The 24,687-nt window shown below is 40.0% G+C and overlaps 1 protein-coding gene across 1 annotated transcript in view; it reads right to left on the minus strand.

Moving 5' to 3' along the window:
- The window catches only part of PLCH2 (phospholipase C, eta 2), a 31,034-nt gene extending 12,791 nt beyond the window's left edge, over positions 1 to 18,243 (minus strand). Inside the window, exons 1-18 of the mRNA XM_010187210.1 lie at positions 18,168 to 18,243; positions 14,136 to 14,282; positions 13,530 to 13,773; positions 12,854 to 12,983; positions 11,741 to 11,911; positions 9,760 to 9,853; positions 8,284 to 8,487; positions 7,105 to 7,225; positions 6,237 to 6,408; positions 5,895 to 6,002; positions 4,468 to 4,626; positions 4,023 to 4,115; positions 3,455 to 3,555; positions 2,423 to 2,520; positions 1,608 to 1,790; positions 1,067 to 1,174; positions 757 to 881; positions 352 to 436 (exon numbers count right to left, since the gene is read on the minus strand). Of these exons, the coding sequence (XP_010185512.1) occupies positions 352 to 436; positions 757 to 881; positions 1,067 to 1,174; positions 1,608 to 1,790; positions 2,423 to 2,520; positions 3,455 to 3,555; positions 4,023 to 4,115; positions 4,468 to 4,626; positions 5,895 to 6,002; positions 6,237 to 6,408; positions 7,105 to 7,225; positions 8,284 to 8,487; positions 9,760 to 9,853; positions 11,741 to 11,911; positions 12,854 to 12,983; positions 13,530 to 13,773; positions 14,136 to 14,271 (2,332 nt within the window). The 5' untranslated portion in view covers positions 14,272 to 14,282; positions 18,168 to 18,243. The remainder of the gene's footprint in view (positions 1 to 351; positions 437 to 756; positions 882 to 1,066; positions 1,175 to 1,607; positions 1,791 to 2,422; positions 2,521 to 3,454; positions 3,556 to 4,022; positions 4,116 to 4,467; positions 4,627 to 5,894; positions 6,003 to 6,236; positions 6,409 to 7,104; positions 7,226 to 8,283; positions 8,488 to 9,759; positions 9,854 to 11,740; positions 11,912 to 12,853; positions 12,984 to 13,529; positions 13,774 to 14,135; positions 14,283 to 18,167) is intronic.
- Between the last annotated feature and the right edge of the window lie 6,444 nt (positions 18,244 to 24,687).

Below are 24,687 nucleotides of genomic sequence, written 5' to 3' on the forward strand. Positions count from 1 at the left end.
AAGAATTTGCAAGAAACATAGTTGGATCTTACTTAAGATTGGCTCTGCTTTCAGCAGCCGTTTGGACAACCTGACTTTCTTTTGACCACAGCAAGTTCCAAATATCTTTCTCTCACACACAGTGAGAAGTCCAACAGATGACTTGTTTTACACCAAGACCTTCACAACATTATCCAACTCTGTCAAACAATTCAAGACAGAAGTCTGATTAACATCGGGAATGCTTAAATCAATTTTGTAGTCCTTTGCCCTGATAGGCACCAAATTTCATCTACTTGTATCTTTATGAACAAAGCTTGTCTAAAAGAGTTTGTTTCAGCTATAAAAACCCCCAAACCCACATAGTCTTACCATTATCATCAACTACTCTGGTTTGTTCTTTGAAGCAGTCAACAGGTAAGCCAATAACTTCTACTTCAACAAAGGGATCTATGATCTGGAAATCAGAAAGTAACTAATATTTAAAAGGAAGTGATAAAGATGAAATTCAAGCACATCACTTTTACAATGTGAGCATTGCACATTATTGTCTTAATTATTGGTCCTGAGCCTTTCTGTAACATTCACTGTACTGAGAAATGGAGGTAAAATATCAAACCATTGCTGTGATGGTTAAAAGTGAAGAAAACCACCTAAAGACCTAGGATGCTGATGACCCAATTTATTGATGCCCTGTGTCTCCTAACCAATAACTGCAGGAAGTCATATCCTCATCCTTAGCCCAGCACACAGGAACAATCACCAATTGTCCCATACCTCTCCTCTGTCTCCCAGCATGGAGTCACGGGGTTTTGGGAGCTGTTGACCACTGATAATTCTTAGAACCAGCTGTTTCTTCAATTGACCAGGGAGTGGGTCTTCAGAATTTGGATTAAAGACACCTGTACGAATTAAAAGTCACATAAAGTGAAAGAAGTGCAATTTTGGGGATTACTTTAGTTGCAGATACCTTCTGACTTATTTGCTTCTAGCATCAGAAATGCATTTTTAAACAAACTGTAATAAGGATCCACACCTGCTCTTCTCATGCAATAAGTAATCCACCTATTTTGGTCATTTTTCTTACCTTGACACATGCAGTTTGGTTTGAGGACGTAGCCACAATTGCCATTGGCACTAAATTTGGCCCGGTTCAGTTGCAGCATTCTCCCCTCTGACTGGTAGTTTAGTGCAACTGGTTTGTTTTAAAATAAAAACCAACAAATAGGTGATATTACTTACTAAGTATGTAAACAACATTCCTGTTTGTAGAACCAAGTTAAAGGAAGGACACCTAAATACGCATTTGACTTCTTGGATGCAAAAGCTCAAATGTTTTATGAAAAAGAGTTCTCTTACGTAACCTACACTAGGGAGATGAACTCTCAAAAAGAATCTGAACTCTGAAGTCCTTTTGCATTTGAGAAGTTCATTTATTTCCATTTATCAGACAGCTAATTGCATATGAGACATGTTTGAGGTAATCTATCTAGGTAACAACATAGACAGTAACAAGGAGGACTCAACTGTCAGTTAAGTTGGATGAGCAGAGGAGGTGATTAGGGAGCTCCTATTAAAATATCCCTTCCAAAATAAAACAAAAATAATCAGTTTTTCCTTCTGCTCACCAAGTTGGCAGCCAGCATTCCAGAAGGGCTGGGGATTGTAGTTGCTAGAGTCCACACGATAGGAAGATGGGTAGATGCGGGACAACTGGTGCTGGTTGAAACGTAGATACTGTGCTGGCTTTTGCTGCAGTATCTGGTGTGCTTTTGTTTCACTGAAAGATGAAACCTGCCAGCTGGAAGAGACTACAAAGAGAGGAGATTAGAGGTAATCTCCTTAATGTATTTATTATCCAGACAAAGCACTCAAAACTACACAGCACTAGTTGCTTATAACTATCAAGCATCATTTGAATACAACCCCCTCAGAGGGAACTATGATTTTGTTATATTACACCAAAATCATTGTGTTTATTGGAGGAGTTATGGTTGGGGAAAATGAAGCTGAATTTAATGAATGACCTGAATCTTCATTAAGAAGTTTTTTTATTTTTTCAAATCTCTATGATTTTTTTAATTCACTTTTCAGACCATTCTGCCCAAGAGCCCAACCAAGTCCTCTGTTATTTCCTAGGATGTAAGTGTTGTATAGCAGCTATCATACAAGCTAGCAAAGACTACATGTGTACTATTTACTACCTGTAGTAACTTCTCCTGTATGGAAGCTGTCACACAACTCTAGACTTACTTTGTGGATTCTGAATGGCAAGCGGTCAGCTACTTTAAAATAGTATAGCTTTATTATGTGCAGCTCTTCTTTTCAGGGTGGGGGAGAAACAAACAGAAAACCAGCTTGTAATAAGAAGATATACAAGAACATAAACCTTTCCATTTCTTTGCATAGCAATTATTTTCCGCAGACTTTTACTTCAACCTACTTTCAGCTTCAACATCGTGGATGCCAACAGACTTTGTGTATTTCACCAGGTCAGAGAGTGCCCTGGACAGCTTCATTGTTTTCTTCTGTCGGTTTGTCCTAGATAGATAAATTAATTTCCCATTAATTAAGGGGTAAATTTTATCTTTCATACTTAAAAATAAATCAAGGTAAAGAAATATAAGAAGGTTTTCTTCCACCAAGAATGTACTTAATAGTTTTATACTACATGGAGCTTCACTGCCAAAGCACAGAAGTTGTGGAAGCAAAGGCATAAAAGTAGATAGGATGAATAAGTCCTGTTCTTACATGTTAATGGCAGATATAAGTATTCACCTACTAAGATCTGGTGGGGAGGACTCTAAATTGCTTTGGCCAAAGGGTGAAATATCTATTCAGATGTATACTTCTCAAGTGCTAACAAAATTTTTTAAATCCCAGAGAAACAGCAAGAAAATAATGCTCTGATCCTCCTCACTTGCTGCAGGTTATCACTAACAGCATATCTACTAACCTCCAAAAGAAAGCTCCAAAGTATCCTTGATCTGATTTCTTATTTTTGAAGCCTGAAGCTTAACCAACCATTCTGCAAGGGATCTTTGATGTCAGGATTTTTGAAGAGGCAATTTCAAAAGAAAAATCAGAATCATCACCTGAATGTTGATGCGACTTCATTTTAATAAATTACAAAACAATTTTTAAAAATGAGCTGGGGACCTGACATACTGCAAATCCATCTTAACGGATTCAGTGGGCCACCAGTCAAATGCCCTCCATGGCATCTGGATGGGTCTGTAAAAGCTCAAAACACATATAAGGTCCACTACATTTTGCTGATTAGTCTGAATAGCACCAAGAGTTCATTCTGGCGATCTTGTGGCAGACATTGGAGCTGCCCTTATACCAGATTCCTGTCACATGCCTGAAGCCTTCGACAAATTGGCTTCTAGACCTGAAGTATATCTGTTTAGTGGGTAGATCTATGTAGGCATCTTTTTTAGAAATAAAATTGCCAAATCAGTTGTTAACAAACCTGCTGTAATGTGCAGAGCTCCTGGCTAAATTTCCTTGTGAATCCGAATCATCTTCACCCTCTTCTAGACTTGCTGCTTTTTTCAATTTGCTTCCTTTTTTCTGTGCCACAAGGAAATAAAACCATAATACCATAACCATCTGATGAACATTGGAGCAGCTGGGTACAGTTCTGCTTTGTTATGCCAATAAGTATGCTACTTACAGAAAATGGGCAATGACAGCTTTTGTAATACTCAGTATTGCAAAACGACATGCGTGCACATGGGGAAGACTCAGCTCAAGGACAGAGCCTTTCTATAAAGGAACCATAAATCCTCAGATAGAAGGTGCAAATGAGTTTTTATGTTTTTCAGATTAGATCTTGGGTACTTTTAGAGCTTAATGTAAATTGAAACTATTGATGCACAATTATAACCTGTTATCCAGCCTACCTATTCAGTGAACAGCCTGACAGCACGTCTGCCAGACAATGCAATTATGATATTCCTCTCCACCACTGTGTGCATAGAAAAAACCTATCCAATAATGCAATATTTAGTGTAGACCTAACCTACCAAGTGGCTCACCTTGCGTTTAGAAAAACTGCCCATCAATGACCGGTTGTGTCTTTTATTGGTACTGGAGTCTTCCCCAGACTCCACATCATCCTCAAGTTTATTCTAAAGCAACCAAACAGAAAGAACAACGTATCAGACCAAACAGAGTGCTACAGACAGCATATCTGAACATAATCAGATATAGTTTGGGAAGCAATTCTCTCTGAAGTGTCAACAACACTGGACCAGATCAATGCAGATATTTTTTTTTAAACACAAGCCGAGTACAAGACCTTGTATCCCGGTGATAATCACCATCATTTTTGCCCATGGGAACTTTCAGAGCAGAGAGAAACCACAGAAATACCTAACTCCAAATTTCTTTTCATCCAGGCAAATGTACCTATAGTACCTATAGAGAAACAAAACAGCACTCAGGTCTCGGAGTAAGAGAAGTACAATAAAATATGTTCACCTTCTTACTATCTGATTTTAGACCAGCCTTTCGTGATGATGGTAGAGTGGTAACCGTGAAATTGTTTGGGTCTTCACAGTCACGGATTTTGGATTCTTTTATCAGAGAGTCAAGTTTTTTCTTTGCTATATTCTCCACTCTTTTCCTATTAGTAGATGCCTACAAACAAAACAGAATCATTAAACTAGGTAGTGATGAAAAAGTCTTAGTAATTGCAGCCAGGATTCATGCAATCGAAAATGTTATGTGTAAGGGAAAAAAAAGATTCTTCATTCGCATACTGTGAAGCAGTTACCTGCAGTTCATTATCAGACTTGATGTAAGGTATGGAAGTATATGGGGCCCTGAAGTAGGTGTCAGATTTAAAGCGCAGACAGATTGTCTGAAGTGATGAGAGCGTAAAATTAATGAAAACAATTCTAATTAAACCAAGACTGACCATTAACAGAGCTATTCAGATGTAATTTCTGTTACAAGCCAAGGATGTACTAGCACAGAAATAGTTATTACTGACATGACTCCCCATACTGAACTGGATTAACACATGCTTTGTTTTGCAGTACATATTCAGTAAAAAAGCTGACCACCACTGTGCTGTCCAACAAGCCATTCTTCATGGAAATTTAATAGTAATGGATATGTGTGGAAACTGAGCATCCGGTATTTCTCTCCCACACTGGGGCTGATGGACAGCATTCCTATGCTATGCCAAGGTTGACTCTGCGGCTACAATAAATGCAAGGTTACACTGGATGGAATGGGAGAAGCTTTAGAATCTTGATTTCTGCAGTTCAAGGACAAAATGAAGAGAACTCCTGTTCCCATCTCCTGTGTACATCATAGCCCATGTGAGGAAATGGGGGAAACAAAAACAGAAATCCAGAGTTTTCTTTTTCACTCATAAGGCATAAACTCACAATGCCAGGTCTTTTAAGAGGTGACAGATTGTGTTTTCTCAGTAGGCCTTAAGAATTCCCAGTTAAATTTGTCATGAAACAAGTTATGATTTTCTGAGCTCTTCAAAATCTGGCTTGGCAAGCAAACCAGATGTAGCAAACCTCACATTTAAAGCATCAGTAAACCTCACAGCAAAGTGAACTGTTAGCAACGAAGACAATGAGGTCAGCAAAGCAATGCCTGCTGAGCCTTTAGTGAAAATAATACACCCAGCCATAACATATTACTACCTAATTTTATTATGAAAGATGACACTTTTCTTACTGGCATTCATTTCTTCATCCATTTAATGGAAGTAAAAGAAACATTATTTGACATCTGTATTTATAAATAGCATATGTGTGGGCTAAGTTGAAAAGAATCATAGCAAAATCAATTTCTATCAATGAGAGATCTGCTAACATTTCTTGCTTCTCACTGGGATGGGGAAACCTAAAACACATTTACATCCAAATGGTCACTTAACTTACATCTCCATTCATTAGTTTACAGTCATCATCAATCTCATCAGCACTGTCCTCATCAGAAACTTCACCTTCCTCTGCATCATCACTGATGTTGGCTGGAAGTTTCTTCCCCTAGAAGATAAAATGATTACACAGGCAGATTAGAATGCATCACACATTAAAAATAATATCCAAAGCATGCAACCAGGTTCTAACTGAATGAGAAGATATTTGTTCAGAACCTTAATTACCAGGTTCTTAAAGACTGCTTTTTGTAAGTGAGGGTATAAGTGATAACCAGACAGAAATCATAATCATCACACAAAAAAAAAAAGGAGGAATGGAACAAATGAAGCAGGTTTTTACCTTAACCAGTATCTTTCCTTTAAGACTTGCTGGTGAAGGGAGCTTGGTAGAGTCATCATTGTGCACAGAAGACAGGTCCAGTTTGTCTCCCAGAATCTCTGTAAGATACTGAGCCATCTTCTTCTGCTGAATGACACTGCAATGGTTCTCAATTGACAAGATCACAGGGTACCTGGCAGAGACATAAGCAAGTATCATCAACTGCAAATTTAGCTTTTATTGCCTTAAGAGGATAAATGTTATTACTGTCTGAGCCATTCTCGTAACAGGCATCACCACCAGTGAAATCCACAGGGGTTCGATAAATCAATGTGGGCACAGGACTGATACCCAACTACTCACTCTAAACTGAACAGTCCATTTTTGACAGCCACAGGTTAATTAAACTTCTGCAATCTGGTTTGATGCATTTTTTTCCAGCGCATACTTTCTAACCTATTTCTCTTGAACAGGCTGCTTTCTCCACAATTGGGCTGCTGTCTCTCTGTATTCCTTTGCTGCCTGACTTGCTTCCTATCCCTGGAGCAACCAAGTGTAACCTTGGGATCACTGGAGTACACATCCAGAGATGTGTGGTTGAACTGTCAGCTATTCACTAAAAACTGTCACTGTCAAAACATGTCGATCCTCTTGTCTTCTACGAATGGGATAAAGACAGTCTCACAAATATATACAGAATGCCCCTAACTCAGTCAGTTTTGCCTTGCTATTTCTTTCTGAAGGTTTTCTCCCCACAGAAAGCAACTTGGAATTCTGTCTGGCATATGCAGAAACAGGTTAGATTTTCACTGACTGCCTTTACAAGGATGCCTGGAAACACTCCAGTTTACAGCCCTGAGACTCAGAAGTTGGCAGACTGTATACATACTCATTCTTGATAAAGGCATATTTGTTGATAGTTTCAATCACATCTTTGAAGAGAATTTTGGAAGTCAAAGTGTATCCATGGTGGACAATTGGTTCACCGTCTGGCCCATCCCAGCAGTCAACTGTAGAACAGAAACAACGACACCCATCAGACAACTGACATCTGGGGCCAGTCTCTGGAAGCCTGAGAGACCCTGCAATTCCTTTCAGCACCCAGATGTGCACCCAATGAGGCAAGGTATAGGTTAATTCCCATCCTTCTCTGTATCTCCCTTCTCAGTGTGCTGAATCCTTTCTCTGAAGAAACTTCCTGGCCTTGACATTTTACTGTGTACAGATGACTGTTCCCATTGTTTGAGAAAGCCCCAAGCAAAAACCATCTCCTTTAACTTGTGCTGAGGAGTGTTATGACAGGAAGAGAGATGACATAGCATAGCATTACTTTCACTATACTGCTGCTAAACCTGAAAAGGAAAGCAGAGAATCTTAGCCAAGCTTCTTACACCACAAGCAAAGCCAAGACTTAGGCATCTCTAGCCCTCCTTGCATTTTGCCTAACCTTATATTTGTTTACAATCATACTTCCATGATATGTTTTACTCTTCTGAAGCACCCACTGGCATGTCCCCAATCTGACCTAAGCAAACCATAATATCAGCCTTCTGAAAAACTGAAAATACTCTGATGGTCAGGATATTGAAGACGATTAGAAAGCAAGTACTGTCTTAGAAAGGCGCTACAGAACATCAGAAGGGAACTCACATAAAGGCTTCCTGGTCACTGCAGAGGCTGTCAACATCTCACATAATAGAACCCTACTTCCCTTATCAGAAATATCAGCTTTCCTCTTACGTGTAAACAGGAACTCTGCCAAACTGGCCAGTTTTGTTGCCATGCACTTGACTAGAAAGTGTATACACCAATACATTCTACTGGATGTTATTTTTACAATGTTTTGTCTCAGTACCAACGACATTACTCTTCAAATGTCTGCCTTATTTCCATGCTCTAATAAATTTATCCATTATATGGCCGCATTACTTTGTTGTACTTTATGAAGGGAAGACAGCATTTTACGAGGCTTTTTCCTCTACCCAATTACCATGCCTTCTTCAGGTCTTTCTTTACATAGGAGAAACAAAACTACAGAGTCTACTGATGATTCCTTTTTGATCTTTACCTTCTACGCAGCGACAGCCAGACTGTAGCACCCATGCATACATGTCCACCCTGGACTGGGACATCAGCTGATCTCCCATGAGGTAGGTATTATGTGAAGAGGTAATGAAATAATGACTCAAAGGATAACTCATGTCCTGATTCACTTCGTAGTGTTCTGGGTTGAATATGTCCCCCGATGGACTCCGCATGTAATTGGTGAAACCTGTAAACAAACAATACCATAAATAATGCAGTCTTGTCCTTTTTGGTTGTTTTGTACCTAAATCCAGCCTAAAAATGCATCCCTACATTCACCAACACATTCATGAACATGTAAGATAAATAAGTAACACCACTACATCCCAACTGTCACAATGACCAATTGCAATCATTGCTTTCAAGACATTTGTAGTTGCTTTGTACATTTCCCTGCTATGCCTTTCCTCAAAAAATATGTCTGTTTAACCCAACCTGACATCTTAGGCTTATAGTTTTTGTCAAAAGACTCTGCTGGGACATTAAGTCACATAGTACATAAAAGCCCTCAGAGATCTGCAGTCATATCCTGGCATTGCTCCTCAGTAAAATGAGTTGAAGAATATACACTTGTACAAGCAACATTGTCTAATTTTGCTATGACACTGCATGCACAAATGCATAGTGTGGTATTGCATTACTGTCACTGTATGAGACTGAAGTTCACTGCAATAGTCCAGACTTGACACTCAAATCACACCAATTATCTGTAGCACTTTCCGTGATGCTACCAGAAGAATTTATTTTCTGAAGTAGTGGGATGCACATAGCAAAAACAAAACTGAGCTTACATTTTGCCACTTTTCACTATGACTACACTCCCATAGAAATGGACAAGACCGATTTTCAAAAGGTCCTAGAAATCCTGCACAGAATCTAATTGCTGAGGAATGTACTCTGTCCTCAGAGTCAATACGCTCTGGCAGAAGATTTATTAGTTAGGAGAAAGGATTTAGAATCAGTCCTCAGAACAACAGCTACCATCATGATGGTACAGCATCATTATATTCGGAGTGGAGGCTTTAGCACCTGAGGTCATGAAAGAATGCTTCTAGACACGTTTCATTTATCATCTCACTTCACATGTTTACTCTGGATCACATCACTCCTCTTATTAAAACCTAAAGGATTTCCAAAAATACCTGCAGGAATGATGCAACTAAATTCTACTGCACTTTCCAAAAGCACAAATAAAGACACATCCAGCTCCAGCTGACCTTCAATGAGTGCTGCTTCACCACGGTATGTACCTTTAAAAATCTTCCAAAGGATACAAATTTCCCTTTAGGTTCCTTAGCTAATAATAGATATTAAAAAAATACAAACCAACCTACTGAAAAGAATATTCTACACAACATGACAAAATTCTATGACTATATATTATACAAATGAATGCCATATTCTCATAAGCGTTTAAACAGTTGCCTCGTTCCTACAAAAGCTACACCAGCCAACTTACCATCAATCCCCAGAGCTCCCTCCTTCTTGTTCTCCAGGCATGGTTCAAACTTGCTGATGATCTCCAGGCAGTGCTCTTTGGTCACATTTGTCATCTGTAAAAGTAGCAAAAATGAAGTGTTATCTGGTAATGGCAGTTTCTCCTACCTCCTTTCTCTGTACAGTTTAACAACCGGCCAGATCATCCATAGTGGTACTAAGGATTTCCAGTTCCCCAGTGAGATTCTCACTGGTGTCAATCAGTGTCAGGTCCGATCAGAACTGGTCTGCTTTGGGAGAAGTTCCTGTCCTATTGGCAGCTGCCTGATCCCAGCCAATAAAGTCAGAGTTGTGCTTTGTAGGTCAGAGCTGGTCAGACTGTTATTAGGCACACAGAGCATCCAAACAGAACAAGCTTTGTCACAAACCAATGGGATTTCTTTTGTAGGATTAAAGGATTAGTTTGCATTATCAAATGGTTTTTACTTTAAAATAAAACAAGAAAATGGCTCATCTTTATGCAGCAGACAGAAAAAACAGCTACTAGTACGGTAACAGAGACACATGACACAACGGTCTCAGAAAACTCCTTGAGGAAATCTGTTAACTTCAGGGTTGCTTTGCATTCTCAATTGAAAAAGGAAAGAGTACAAAGGGAAATATATGTTTGTAAACATCAGCATTTATAAAAAAGGGCCATTTATGATAAACCGTAGCTTGTTTTACCTTGCAATTTTTTCATAATTCAATTTTGACACTGTTATTTAATATTCCTGCTATTTGCTGTTGATTTACCCACTAATTATTTAATATTTCTGTCCTGAGTGCTCCAGCAAATCCTTTCCATCAGCTGCTGTACACGACACAGGAGAATACAGCTCTTGTCACCAGAGGGAACTGCCAATAAAGCGACCAAATTGATGACTGTTTTGACAAAGTGGAATTTTTGCTTAAGGGGAAATGAAACCACCAGCATATCTGCTACCAGATCAATGCCTTTTCTGGGGATAACTTCAAACCTAATAAATAAATATAAAAGAAGAGGGAGAAAAAACCCTAGCCCTTTATTTGCCCACACATTGTAGGTTTGCTGGGTGCAAAAGAAAAAGTTTTGAAACAACAGAAGGTTTTTCTGGTACAGCTTCAAACGCACAGAATGAACACTTGTTTTCCCTGGATGCATTGTATGAGAAAGGCAAGGGAGAGAGGCCCCACAGGCAGGAGTTGTCCACGTCAGTGAATAGCTGAGCTGATTCGTGTCCTGTGGCTAGTGTTCATCTGCCTCTCACCATACGGAGGACCAATTGACCAATGAAAGGCAACATACCCCACTTATCTAAACAGATAACTGCCAGAAAGGTGGCTTTTTTATCCATTCATTTCTAGACAACTTTTGAAACTGATGGCGATTTATGACTTAAAGGCATGCAGCTTCAAAAGAGATGAGAGGGGAAAAGGCAAAGATGAGTCAAGGCATTTATTCCTGCATTGACTGCATCTTGCTGTCCAATTATTTGTCTTCACTTCAGAATCTTCCATAAGTGTCTAGATGGAAGACCATAGGATCAATTCAGAGACCTCAAGAAAGTCATCCACCCCAAAATCCTGCTCAAAGCAGGGTCAACTACAAGGCCACATAGTTAGCTTAGGCTGTTACCTAGTTCTGTTCTCAAAACCTCCAAGGATGGAGGTGTTTGTGTACATGGGGCACCATGCACACAAAGAAAAGAAATTTTTATCTTTTACCATTAGAAAATAAGAATATATCAACGCTAGCTTTCTTTTTTCATGAACTGCCAGAAAATGGACTTCGGTAACTTCAATGCAAGAAGAGATTCAAGACGTAATCATGTCAACCTACAAGACAGAAATCAAGACGCACCTAACTGGCTATTTTTCACGTGCATGACAGCAAAGTTCCTCTCCCTTTTAAAAGGCAATGCCTCCCTAGTGGCAAACAGAAATGCACGCAGACAGGAAGTCTTTTCTAGGCCTGGGCCTACCTTCTGTTCAACCTCCAGAAAGCGTCTCAGGTCGTCTGTATCTAAGTAGTCCTTGTGGTTGCTGTAGGTGAGCATTAGCAGGTACAAATCACGTCGTGTTGACATCATCTTGTAGAAGGCGCAGAACTCATCAAAGCCCAGCGTGCCCTGGTTATCATCCGTGTCAGCCTCCTGCATTACACACCAATAAGGCAATGAGACACCCAATTGCCCAGCAACAGCCTGAACAAACTTTAAATAAACAAATTCCTGCATGAGAAAAAAGCAAGACTGAAATCAAATGCAGGTTGATGCTGCCTGACATGGCTACTCCCTGGATGGCCTGCTAGAACACATTGAGACATCAGGCCACACACAACACCTTGGTCAGATTTGGGCTACCTAGAAAGCCATTGGCAGGCAGGTATTTGATACTCTTCAGTGCTACTGAAATGCTAATATTTAGTTTTCTTTAAAACAATCTCTCACAGCTTCTCCAAGAGAACATCCTGTAAAATACCAGAGCTGCTGGAAAATTATGGTGAGATGTCCCTGAGTCAGTGTAGTGCAGAAGTCACAGTAGTTCACTATACTGAAAACTACTGGTTCAGCTCTGCTGAGGTCCTTCACACAGCAGACTTTTTGATTACAAAAGCTTTCACATCCCCATAGTTCAGCTGCCCAATAAGGTGGGTCAAGGTCAGTATAATACAACGTCCAACCAATTGCTCTTAGCAGTGCAAAACACATGATAGATTCAGAAGTTTGCATACGGGATATTTTATTAGTACCAGTTATTGGAGGGTACTTCAGTACACAATGTTTATTAGAGAGCTCATGATCAGAGGAAACGTGACTGAGGTTCAGACCAACGAGTGCAGTGAAGAAGCAATCTTTGTATGTTATGTAACACCAGAAGGTACCTGGTGTAATGCCTTTTTCTATGAATAACAATTTATCTGTGACATGTTTCTGGAGCTCTCTTCACTTTACTAAATGGACTGTGTAGTAGCTCTCAGTAGAGTGGAAACAAACCAGCTGCCGTATTTACAGTCTCTCTTATTAGCTTTCATGTTAATTCTCCAGCAGCAAAATCCTTGTTCTTTTAGAAAAAAATGCATTTTCACTTCTTACCTTAAACATTTGCTTGACTTTTTGTCGGGGGAGGTTCACATTCAGTTTGTGCATGAGCTGGAGCACTTCATTAATACTCAGACTGCCATCACCATTTTTATCTGCCTCATCAAATGTCTGCTTCAACCACATTGAACAGGAGTTAAGGAACAGCATGGAATATCAAGGGATATTACCAAACATTATGTATATATGAATTATTTCATGTCAGGAAGTCTGTATATGAGGCTGAGGATGAAAGAAAATTCAAGGTAATATATCTCTACTCATGTTGTTTCAGTAACAGTTTCTAGACTTGCTATACTCAGCGTGCAACACATGCCATTTGCCCATACTACAGCCCAGAAGAAATAACTTCTGAGCAAATTGCAATGGTGCACCACACTTTGTCCTGTACAACCAAATGAAATGGACAGCTTCACACAGGTAGTAACAGTTCAAAGAATATACCTGTATGCTTTTCCGTTCACTCCAGTCCTTCATCTCCAAATCTGGCCCAGAACAATTCTCTTCAAGGACTCCTTTCTGTCTCTGGAAACAGGGAATGCAATGAAAACTGCTTTGAAGCTCTGAGCCTAGTGCTTACTGTTAGCAAAACAAACACTTCAAGGAATCCTTGTGCTACTGATAGCTCTCCACCACTGGGAAATACTCTCAGAGAGTATCAGAAGGATATTGATCTCTGGTTCTTTGGCGTTTCGAGAGGCTGTCTTCATCACTGATCCCTGCCATCAGATATTTTAGCCCTGTGATCCAGGTGCGTGCTTCCTCTCCACTGGAAGACACCAGGTCAAGAGATTCCATATGGTCTCCATAGTAGATGCTGAAGCAGCAGTTGGGATCAAAACTGCCATCGGCATAGCGCTGAAAGATCTCCGACTGCTTCCCTTCGCAAACCTCCTGAATAGAGTCGATAGAAACTAGAATGACAAAAGCACATAGGTCATTAATAACTCTGTGCATGCCCTAAGCCAGACGGAATTCATTTATCCCATAGAGAAATCCTGTAGAGAAAGGATCTCACAGGGCAAGGTCCCCAATTCACACAGGTTTCATCTGCAACTCACTTACAACATACTACACTACTGCAACCTGCACAGCTAACAACAGCAACCTCATCTTCATGAACTATTAATCATGGCATAATGTACTGCCCTTTAAATTCATGTACAACATTCTTCTTGATCACCTGCGAATGAACCAAATCCCTCATGCTCGTTTGTTTATAAGACTGCAACACCCCAGAAGGAAGCAGAAGAAAGGTTCTGTGGCTGACACTCACTTTTGGCTTTCTCATTCTTTCGAGAGGGTCTCCAGCGAATACACGACTTGTGCTCATCCAAGTAATAGAAGCGGACCAGCCCTTTGGAGCCGCCACGGAGTTTGATCATTTGGGTACCAGCTTGCATGGAAGTCATACATCTTTCCACTGAAGAGAGAAATAAAGTGATATCAGTAAATCTGACTTTGCTCCCTTTAACATCACCTTTACAGGAGGAACACATCAAGCAGCTGCCCAAATAACAGTTCAAGTCCAAGGGTAAGATTTCCCGTACTGTCTAATACAAGAGGTCAATGTATATGATCAAAAAGTCAGAAAGATTCTTGGCAACTGTGGACTCCTCTGTAAATGTGAAAGTTTTTATTCCTGTATTAATAAGTATGAAACACACATATGCTGGAACTGGTGCAAGGCACATACCCCCTCTTAAGAGCTCAATTTGAGCTCCTGCACCATGTCAAACCTGTGCTGGACACAGTATGAAATTTCACCTGAAAGCTTGGGCCAGCAAAAACTAGGACAGGCCCCTCCATGCGAGAAGAGTCCTTTTCATTGCGCCTCACCTTACTCACATTCAGTAACTTTGTGTAATGTAAACCGTTTATAGATGAAACAGAGTCCACACCAAACCACTCATTCCATCTATTCCAAAATGCATCCAAATTCTTTGGGGCGATTCAATTCTACCTCTCAGGCAAAAGAAAAAAACACCCAAGAGAAGCAAGGTAGAGTAAAACAAAAACAAACAAACAAACAAATCATTTCACTGCTCATTTGTGCTTTAGAGCTTATATTCAGACAAATTCACATGATTTACTCAGAAAGAAGTTTCAACAATGTTGATTAATTTGAAAGCAGATCACTAATAATGCAATAAACATTAAACCCACAATTCTGTAGGGTACATTGTTTACATTAATAAAATATTTATGGAGAGAAGGTGTTGAATTGAGAACAAGAAAATCTCCCATGTAACATTTTATTTCTTGAAGCTGATCCCTTGGCTTCAATTACAGATGCCCTTAGATGAAATCAATGTGGTCAGCAGGTACTGGTCACAAAAGCAAATGCTGTGCTACAGCACAGAAGCATTTCTGGAATTCACTACAACATCAGATCCAAAGTGGATTCAAACTCGGCTCAACCCTTTCCCTGCAATCTTTTCAACATCTGCTTTTGTTCCAATTCAGAAGAAAGAGAAACACTTCTCAGATTTACTGTGACATAATAATTATGGAAAGCTTGAACTTTTTCTAACTTCACAAGGTTTTTTTGAGTCAAAATAAAAGAAATCTCTTAGCACTAATCACACAGACTGGTGAATAATGTGAAACCACATTGCATTCCCAACTTCCTCCTTGGAAGATACTGCAGTAAATAATTTTATTCAAGAAATGAGAAGAAATGAGAGAAGTATCAGAGACTACACCTGTTACAAAGCAGAAAATAATAAAGCAGCCCCAAAATAAAGAAATTTGTCCTGATACAAGAAAAAACAGAGAGCCCAATTTCATTCTTAGTGTTAGAAAGATGTTCTAGCGTCTGTTAATTAATTATTTATGGTTCAGTAGCATTATTGTCTTTGAGGAGTTTCTGGGTTTGATGTAAACGCGTGAAGGAGTGGGAGTATTTTAGCATGTGAGGATGAAAAGAAGTTTGATTGAGTCATTGAGTATTTTTATACATGGAGCAGCTTTGTCAAAAGGTTCACGTTCTGAAGTTCAGTTTGGCCCCAGGTTATGTCACGCAGCTTTGGCCCTCACCAGTCCCTCCTGTCCGAAGGGCAGCATCACACGGCTCTGAGATCTGCCCTGGTAACAGGTTCTGGCAGGATGCGTCCTGACCGCGTGCTCAAAACAACCGCTCTTCTAGATGCTATAAGCAGAGGAAAACAGATTTCAGAAGCTTATTTGTCTCCAGGGTCTCCAGACGATGCAGTGTGTTTGGGAGCCCAGAGAAACCCCTCAGTCCATGTGCACCCTTACAATATTACCAAACCAAAACAGAGCTTTCCCACACGCAAACAGAGGACTCCCACACTTGTCATACGCTCAGCACTGCAATCCATTGAAGAGATAATAACTGCTATCTTCTTTAAAAGTCTCGCTGGAAATGGTTTTGCTGCTATAACTGGTTCATCAATAGGTAAACCAAGGAACTGTCTGGCTCCCACTATTCCTGCCAGGAATATCAGTTGCAGTTTCGACATGAAGCATCAAATATTTTTCAAAATCTATATATAAATATACTAAAACCAAAATATATAGAAGATGTAATACATAGAATATATCCAGTACAGTGTGGTGGAAATTCTGTTCAGCTGAGAAGTCTTGGATGAGAAGATACTTTGAAAATTCTGCAGACGAACTGTACAATTGATTTCTGTGAGCCTGAGGACTCTCCATGACAGTTCCTCACACCACTCCTAATAACAGCTCCCAGAATGTCTCTTCTGACCCTGAAGATATTCACCCAAGTAATGCTCTTATCACAGAAGCGTTAACATCCACCGTTGCCTACAACAACCTGGTTTTGTTCCTTATACAGGCACCTACACTAAGGGAATACATCAGTAGTAATTCCTACTTGACACACTGCCTTGTGAATCAAATGCGCTGCAATTAAAAACAACTTCTGTTACATAGAGAAGTTGGCATCCCGTGGTTCATATTGGAGCAAACAATCTTTATTTATTTATTTTTTCTCGTTAAACTTTATTTTTTAATTTATTTTATATTTATTTATTCTTTATTATTACGTATTTATAGTACAGTCCTTTCCTTTCAACATGAACTCATTGTAGGAGATACTGGTTTCCATTTTCTCTTGCATAAAAACCAGACCATCATATTTCTAGTGCAAGAACTTTCTCCCCTTATTTGCTCTCACTGACTCAAGCCTCATTATATTTTAGGACTCTCCACTATTATTCTTAAAGTATCTTTGGAAAAAATAATTCTGTATAATTCTGCCAGCAATGATTGCTGCACACAAGAGAGAATTAAAGATGTAACCCATCCTTAAAGCACGCAGCCCCTAATAAATGAGATGTTCATGGGTGAAGAGATGCTCTTAATCCTGGGGAAATTAGGGTGCTTAATTCAAGGTCAGTCTGTCAGCTCCCCAACTCTCAGGTCAGGCTCCATCAGCCATCTGGATCCAGGGAAATGCAGCAGCAGAGCAGGACAGCATTTCTGGACCTCTGCAAGAATTCCCTTAGTTTCTGAGCTATCCATACTTCCAGTTTTCTTGTTAAAAATCTCTTTGACTGGTGAAGCTGACAGCCAAGCAGAGCAAAAGAGCACTTCCAAGGCAGCAGGTGGTTCTGGTCAAGGTCACTGCAGATTTCCCTACTGGACATGAGTGGCTCAGGAAAACTGCTATTAAAATGCAGTTAGAACGGGAAACATCTCATTTCTCTAGCCATTTCCAACTAGGTCCTCTGCTTTTATCACCTATTTAAAGGAAAGGTTGCTATGAAGCAAAAAGGGACCCTTCTCAGATAGCGAAGCTTAAGGATTTTGCCCTTGTTAATCAGTATTCAGAAAACAACCTCTCAAGAGCTCAGTGACCAAGTGTGGAAGAAGACAACAGGTATACTTCTAAATGCTCATTTCAAAGACTGAAAACTACAAATACTGCATGAAAAAATCAAAGACTTAAGAAGTGAACAAATTCTGGCAGAGAGCAAACTCATCTTACTGTGGGTACGGAGAGGGAGTTAGGTTCTATCTATGACATAGAAAATTTCAAAATGTCCACACACATAAAAATGTACAACTTTGCATTTGCTTTTCAGAAGAACGTAAAGAAGTCAATAATAAAATTCTACCTGAGAGGTTCTTGAAGACCAAGGAACTGCACTGGCAACCTTGCAAAATAACACAGCACTAGGGTTGTTTCTCAAGATCTCCCTTCTTTTCCGCTGCCCCACACTACTGCTAGTTGTCACTAAACAAGAGTTAAACATGAAAGCTCTCAAGATGATACCATCCTGTACAATCAAGTGGCAGTACTCAGCCTGCATCTTACCAAAATGACCGATTTTCCATCGCGGAGAAGCTACGATGCTGCCACCAACCCAGAAAAACTCTTCAGCCAGACGGGCCACTGAGAACTTATTTTGAAGCAAGGGAGATTTTGAGGCATCCATGTCTGAGACAAAGGGCAGCTTCAGAATGGAACAGAAGCACTGCAGGCCTTAGTAGAGATCACGAGTCTGTAGTACATCTTTTCAATGTAATAGCATCAAAATATTGCCAGGAAAAAGACAAGATAATCGGTGATTTCCAAAATCCAGTGGTATTTTTCAGGTTGTTACAGAGCAGTTTCACAGTACATTTAAGCCTTCTCACCTGTCCAGTTTAAGAATATTAAAATCCCAACCAAATCCTTTTTATGCTCTGTGCTGTACCTATGTGTCTATTCTTGAGGTCTGGGTGGGTTTCAGTTCAACATTTTAAAGACACAAGCTGGAGTGAGGGCCATGAGGCAAGATGGCTTGTAGAGGAATCCATTTCTGGACAGAAAGGCCTCCCGATGAGATTCTGTTTCCTATCAGCTGCTAAGCATCCACCAAGACATTACACCAATTTACAGTTGTTGGCTTCTCCATGCTGCTTCCTCCTTCGGACAGCAATTCCTATATAGAGATACCCCTTTTATATATTTGATTACTGACAGATTTGCAAGTCTCACCCTTGCTGAGGGCGCTACTTGCTCTTCAAAACCAAGCAGCAATATCCATTGCAGTAAGTAAGTGCAAAGTTAATAGCACGATCCATTCCCCTCTCTGCCTTCCTGAGTCACCCTTGCCTTTCACTGTGAACCTGTCCAGATGCTTAAGCTCTTCAGTCTCTTTCCAGGTCTGGAAAAAAAAAGGATCGCATTTTCTTCTCATAAAGCTCTTCAAAATATCACTGTACCACTCTTCATCTCATTCTCAGAAGGTTCTCCTCAGTGTTTTAACAGATATGCCTGATAAAAGAAAGAACATTTCTCTCTAGGCAGTAAAAACTAGACACGATGCAAACACAGCAACACATGTTTGCTTGAAATCCTAAATCCATCATACGCACTAATCCTAAAGCCGTGGTTCTGCCCTATCCAGTCAAGGGATTTAGGTGACACGTTACAGCTGTAGGAAAAAAAAAAGGTTAAAAAAAGTGCTTTCTTCTTGTTCCTAGCCTGTGTTAGCAGCTCCTTTCCATCTCACGAATCATTTAGGAATGTCTTTGCAAAGTGCCACAGCCCCATGGAAGATGCTTGCTTAGGACACAAGCCAGGCAGCTGCACTGTCCAGAACAAACACTGTACACAGAAACCAGGAACGGTGACAGCGCTTCAAATCTGACAGAGAGAAAAGCAGGTAAGGATTCATTTTGAAAAAGCACTAAGTCACTACCTCATTCCATTAAATGCATCCATTAAACTCCAAACACAGAAATCTGTCATTTATGTTATCACAACCCCTTAATCTACATTAAGTGTTAAGTACAATATACAATTGCTCGTGCCATCTGTGATCTGTACAAGGAGCCTGATATGCTTCTAGCTTGATGAGCTAAACACAAATTGCCCATTTAAAAACACATTCATTAAGTGCTTCCTACTCCTCCTTTCACAGTTTGAATAAGCTTTAGAGTAGTTAATTCTAGAGATGATTCACCCTCAATTAGAAGTTGTTTATTTCACTACCTATGCCCAGAGTTCTTCTATTAGGCTGGACTCGCAGTTTAACCACAGATTAGTTCCAAAGAAAACCCAAACTGGGTCTGCGCTAAAGGTCAGCAGTGGTAATAATGCTGAGTACGCTCTTGTCATGTTCTGCTATAAGTTCAAACACTTCAGCAATAGCCTTCCATTCTCCTAGGGCATCCTTCAAGAGTAATTTAGTGAGGTAACTGCAACCTGATTGTCACTAGAGGAGAGAGATATTCTTCTGTAAAATGCTAAGAAGTGTAAATGAATACAACAGAAGAATGCTACACAGAAGGCAAGAACCGCTGAAGTATTGTTCTAAAGATCCTAATCCTTTTTTCAGAGGAAGTAAGATCTAGCATGGGCCAGAATGAGACCTGAGAAATGCCAGCTTAACTACCTGCTCTGCCCCATGCTTCTCCGAATTCCCTAAATAAATCAGGAAACAGCTTTGCAGGTAATTTCCATGCTACAGAATTAAGATCTTAAATTAGTAAAATGATATTGTTGTACCTCACAAGGCAGGAGATACAACCAAACTCAGTTATAAGAAGACAGAGTTAAGGTAAACTTTTTCAATAAACCAAAAGTATTGCAGTTGTTTAGCTCCCTTTATTGTCTCTTGCAGCACTAATCACAATTCCTTGCAGTCCTTCAGGTTGTGCGTGCACCAAAATCTCAGTCGCTGGCACTCTGCACGAGGCAGCAAAGGTACTCCTTCTAAAATTCAAAAATCAATTCTGCAAGGACATCCTAGATTCTGCATTAACCATTTATGTGTTATCAACCTGAGGACAAAGGGAAGGGAGAAAGAGTGAAATGTAACTCCTATTGCAGCATTGCCCAAGATACTGGTTTCACTGTTCAGAATCAGATTTCTGCACAAGCAGGACTTGTTTTTATTTGAGCACAGAGAAATACCAGAGATTTATAGCATCAGAGAAGGAGAACTACTTCAATGGCCAAGTTAAGTGAGATATGTAATCCCAAACCCACTCACAGAAGGTTAATTTATATCCTTGCAGCTTGCACTATCAATTCATCCTTCAGGCCTCCTAAGAAGGTGATCACATAAACAGAGAAAACAAATCTTTCCAACAGCCTCTCTATTTACTGAATACTGGGTAACAGTGTGGGAAAGCAATGGGAAATAACAAAGGGTTAAATGTGACATAATCCCTCTCCCAACTCTTAAGCATATTGAGCTTAGTGCTTAGGATCTAAGCCTATTGAAATGGGTTTCTATTCTTGCCTCACTTGACATCCTCAGAAAAATCTCGCTCACCTGACACAACATGCAGATTAAAGACTTCTTTCCATGGCACTTTAGAAACTTCTTATTCTCTGAGTATAACAAAGGCTTTTCATGCCATAAGAAAATTGGAAAACCAACAATGTTTGAGTCTGCAGGCTGGGGTGTGGCTTAGCTAAAAGTGGAACTCTTGACGAGCAATCCTAGAATGGCAAAAGTCTTGCAAACGAAGATATCTGATTCAAGAATGGCAGAAAATCCAGACTCCATACAGAGAAAGAGCATCTTCCAGAATGCTAGAAGTGTTGACACACAGGCCAGATTCTGATTTCTCTTTTGTCTCCTGCACATCAGGATCCAAGTAGAAGACAAAAAGAAGCAGCTCAAGAGGTAAATTAGGCTCATGAAGATGTCATGGAAAATACTTGAGGTGTACTTAATAATTTTCAAAGTTCAATATATTGATTGCCAGAGCCATTAAACATTACAGATCTGATACTCTAATTGACCTATAAATCCACGAGGATTAGACTTGTAACTTCACAGCTATGCACTCCATTTATCCTTGCATGAACACACTACAGACCCAGTTTACCAGATTAACAAACTATCCTCATCACAAGAGGCTGATTCTGAAATACTTAGAAACACATGAGCAGCAATTAGCAATGCACGTCTTTAATATGGGTATCGCTATTTCCCACTTCCCATCCCTGGAAATCTTGCTCCTAGTAGCTGCAGAATAAAAAAGAAAATGATTGCCAACCCACAACACAAGTCATAAAACAAAGGCAGGAAGCAGAAGTTTTTTATGCCATCTGGCACACTGCCATTTATCTGCACAGTCACTCTCTCACTTACTTTTACCCTCCCCATTGCACTTTCAGCTGTAAACACCCATCAAAAAGCCTTGGAAAAGACTTCTCGTCTGCTGGAGCCATTTGCCTTTGGGTTTCCATGGCGCTCTCTGTTCTTTTACTGCTGTGTCTCTGTATGCAACAGCTGCCTGTGTTTCTGGTGTGCCCTCTGCCCAAAAAGAGGGACATGGGAAGCGTGTGCTGATGGAGTGTAGAAAACCTCTGTTATATTTTCTATTTTTATCTGACAACTAAAAACTTCTCCATTAGTTACATTAACAATTTGCCAACACAATCATTTTCAGATGGTTTTGGTAACTTCTAAGGCAGGCAAAAATTCAGCTACGTGGAGAGTTATAACCAAATTTGTTGCAGTCATTCAACGGCCCAGTCACAGGCTCAGAAAGGCCAGGGCTGTGGCTGGACCACAACATTATCCCAACTGTATATAAGCTGCCTTTTCCCTAATTCTAACATAACCCCACTCTACTGACCTTTGGCATGGACGCAGACAGAGCTGCAGTGTACTGCAGCCGGCGAGACCATCTGGACAGCAGCGCTAAGCACCGTAAATCCACACTCAAGATTAAAGCCGCATGTCTTGCTTGCCCATGGCAAGTGGGAGCCAGGTTATTCACCAGCTTCTGCCTCTCACCTACCATGCTCCAAAGCTTCAGATTTTTGCACTGCCTCAGAATATGCTCGAGTTATTCAGCTGGACTGAAACACATCTGTCTTCTGCATGCAGCAATTCACAAGGTCACTTATTCCACTGGGAGAAACAGCAATGGCTGAAACATTGCATGCCCCGGTGCATCCTTTCAGTGCTGGAACTCACAACAGGCAAGCCCTGAGACAGCTGCTTTGGCGAAGCAACACAAATAGTCATATTTTCCCATTAAAACACACAATCTCTGAGATATTTCTACATATTTTGCTTTCAATATGTAAAATATAATAACAATAGTCTACTATCAAACTCTACTGAGAATTCTGATGCTGGTTTTGGCAAGGGAAATTCAATTTCCAAGATATCCGCAGTAAAAAGGATTTAAAAGCTATTTGATTTTTTTTTTGCAAAGCTGAAAATGAAATTTTGTTGACTGCAGAAAAATATGAGCATAAAATAAAGATTTTAGGACTATGAATGTTGCTCTAAAGTCACCTTGTTTCCAACCTCTGACTTGTATAGGAAAATGTCCCAACACACTTAATTGAAGTAAGATCTTAAACTCTTTACATTTAAAGATCTGTCAGCACTTCACCATCTGTTCAGTGCCATGGGTCAAAAACACTGAAAGGGAGATTAAGGCAGGTTGGGAGGGAAGAAACCCATCAATATTATTGAACGCCTTCCATGAAAACACCTCTGAAGCTTCCATAGATTAAAACAAGGCAAATGCATTTTCATGGGAGATCACTGCCTCCAGTGCTACTCCAAAGAATCTGGAGGTTTTCATATCTGTGACAGAATTATTCAGAAAGCACAGTCACTCATCAAGTTATTTTTCCCTTCAAACAATATATCACTCTGCAGAACCCAGCATCTGTAAATCTTAGAAACCAGCCACAGGTTGGTTTGCAAGCTTGGAAGAAGAACATGATTGGGATTTTCTTCAAGCAGGAACCACTGGGGAAAGATTACAAACAGTAAAAAGCACAGTTGCACAGTGAGTGCAGGCTGCTGCACTGAAGTCCCCAATAAGCTCAGTGACTGCAAGTCAGTGCAGGTTATTGCCCAATATTTTTGAGTCTTGGATTCAGTACAGTTCAGGCAAATGTACAGGAAGTAAAGTAATTGCCTCTGGGCTCTTACAGGAAAAGTGTTTCTATCTTTTGCTATGGTCTCTAGGATTTATGTCCGTTTGAAACAAAGCAGTCTGACAGATTCATTTTCCCCCAGGGATTAAACCAGAAGATAAGCAGGCACTTGCAGGCTGAGGAAAGAGCCAGCTTGCTGGCAGAACTGGGAAAACGGGCTCTCTGGAAAATATTTTACAGACATCCACATTTAATAGCGCTTCTGGACTTTGTTCAGTACTGGGCTGGTCCACACTCACTCTGTGTCAGGCCATGTCATGCCATAAAATTCATTGCTCTCTGCCATATAACGCCTTTAGACCTGCAGGGGCCAATGCTGATTATCCCTCCTTCCGTAATTCCCTAAGATGGGAACGCTCTCCTGTTTAGTTGAACTAAATTCACATTCACCATACACATCTGGGGACAGAAAAGATACTAATCACATGAATCTGCATATATCAGTTTTTCAAGTTGTCCACTTAAGATTAACATATTTTCTTTGCAATGCTTTTCTCCTTTTCTTAAACCAAATTGAAGATGAGGCACCTGTAAGCCATCTGTAATTGAGGTAAGAACATCAAAAAGTGCATGCATCTTTATTAACAAGGCAAAATCAGCAGATATGATGCTGGAGAAATAGAGCACACCTGTGTATTGATTGCTCTTTGGTGACCTACATCCCAAGAAGAATCCCCTTGGTTACTGCAGCTCCTTGCTAGAAGAGTTTTGAAGAACTCGTGCAAATGGTGAAACAGAAATAATATCTAAGAAGGTGGATCATACCTGTGAAGTCAGTTTAATTATAAGCCATGTGAGTATCAGGACCTTATAAGCAAATTTTGGTTTCTTTTTTCTATCTACTTCAATTCATCATAAAATTAACATAAACAGGAAAAATAAAACAGTTTTGCTATAGAATCTCTAAAAACAGAACTGAAAA

This window comes from Mesitornis unicolor, unplaced genomic scaffold (genome assembly GCF_000695765.1).
Source record: "Mesitornis unicolor isolate BGI_N332 unplaced genomic scaffold, ASM69576v1 scaffold2586, whole genome shotgun sequence".
Classification (NCBI taxonomy): domain Eukaryota; kingdom Metazoa; phylum Chordata; class Aves; order Mesitornithiformes; family Mesitornithidae; genus Mesitornis; species Mesitornis unicolor.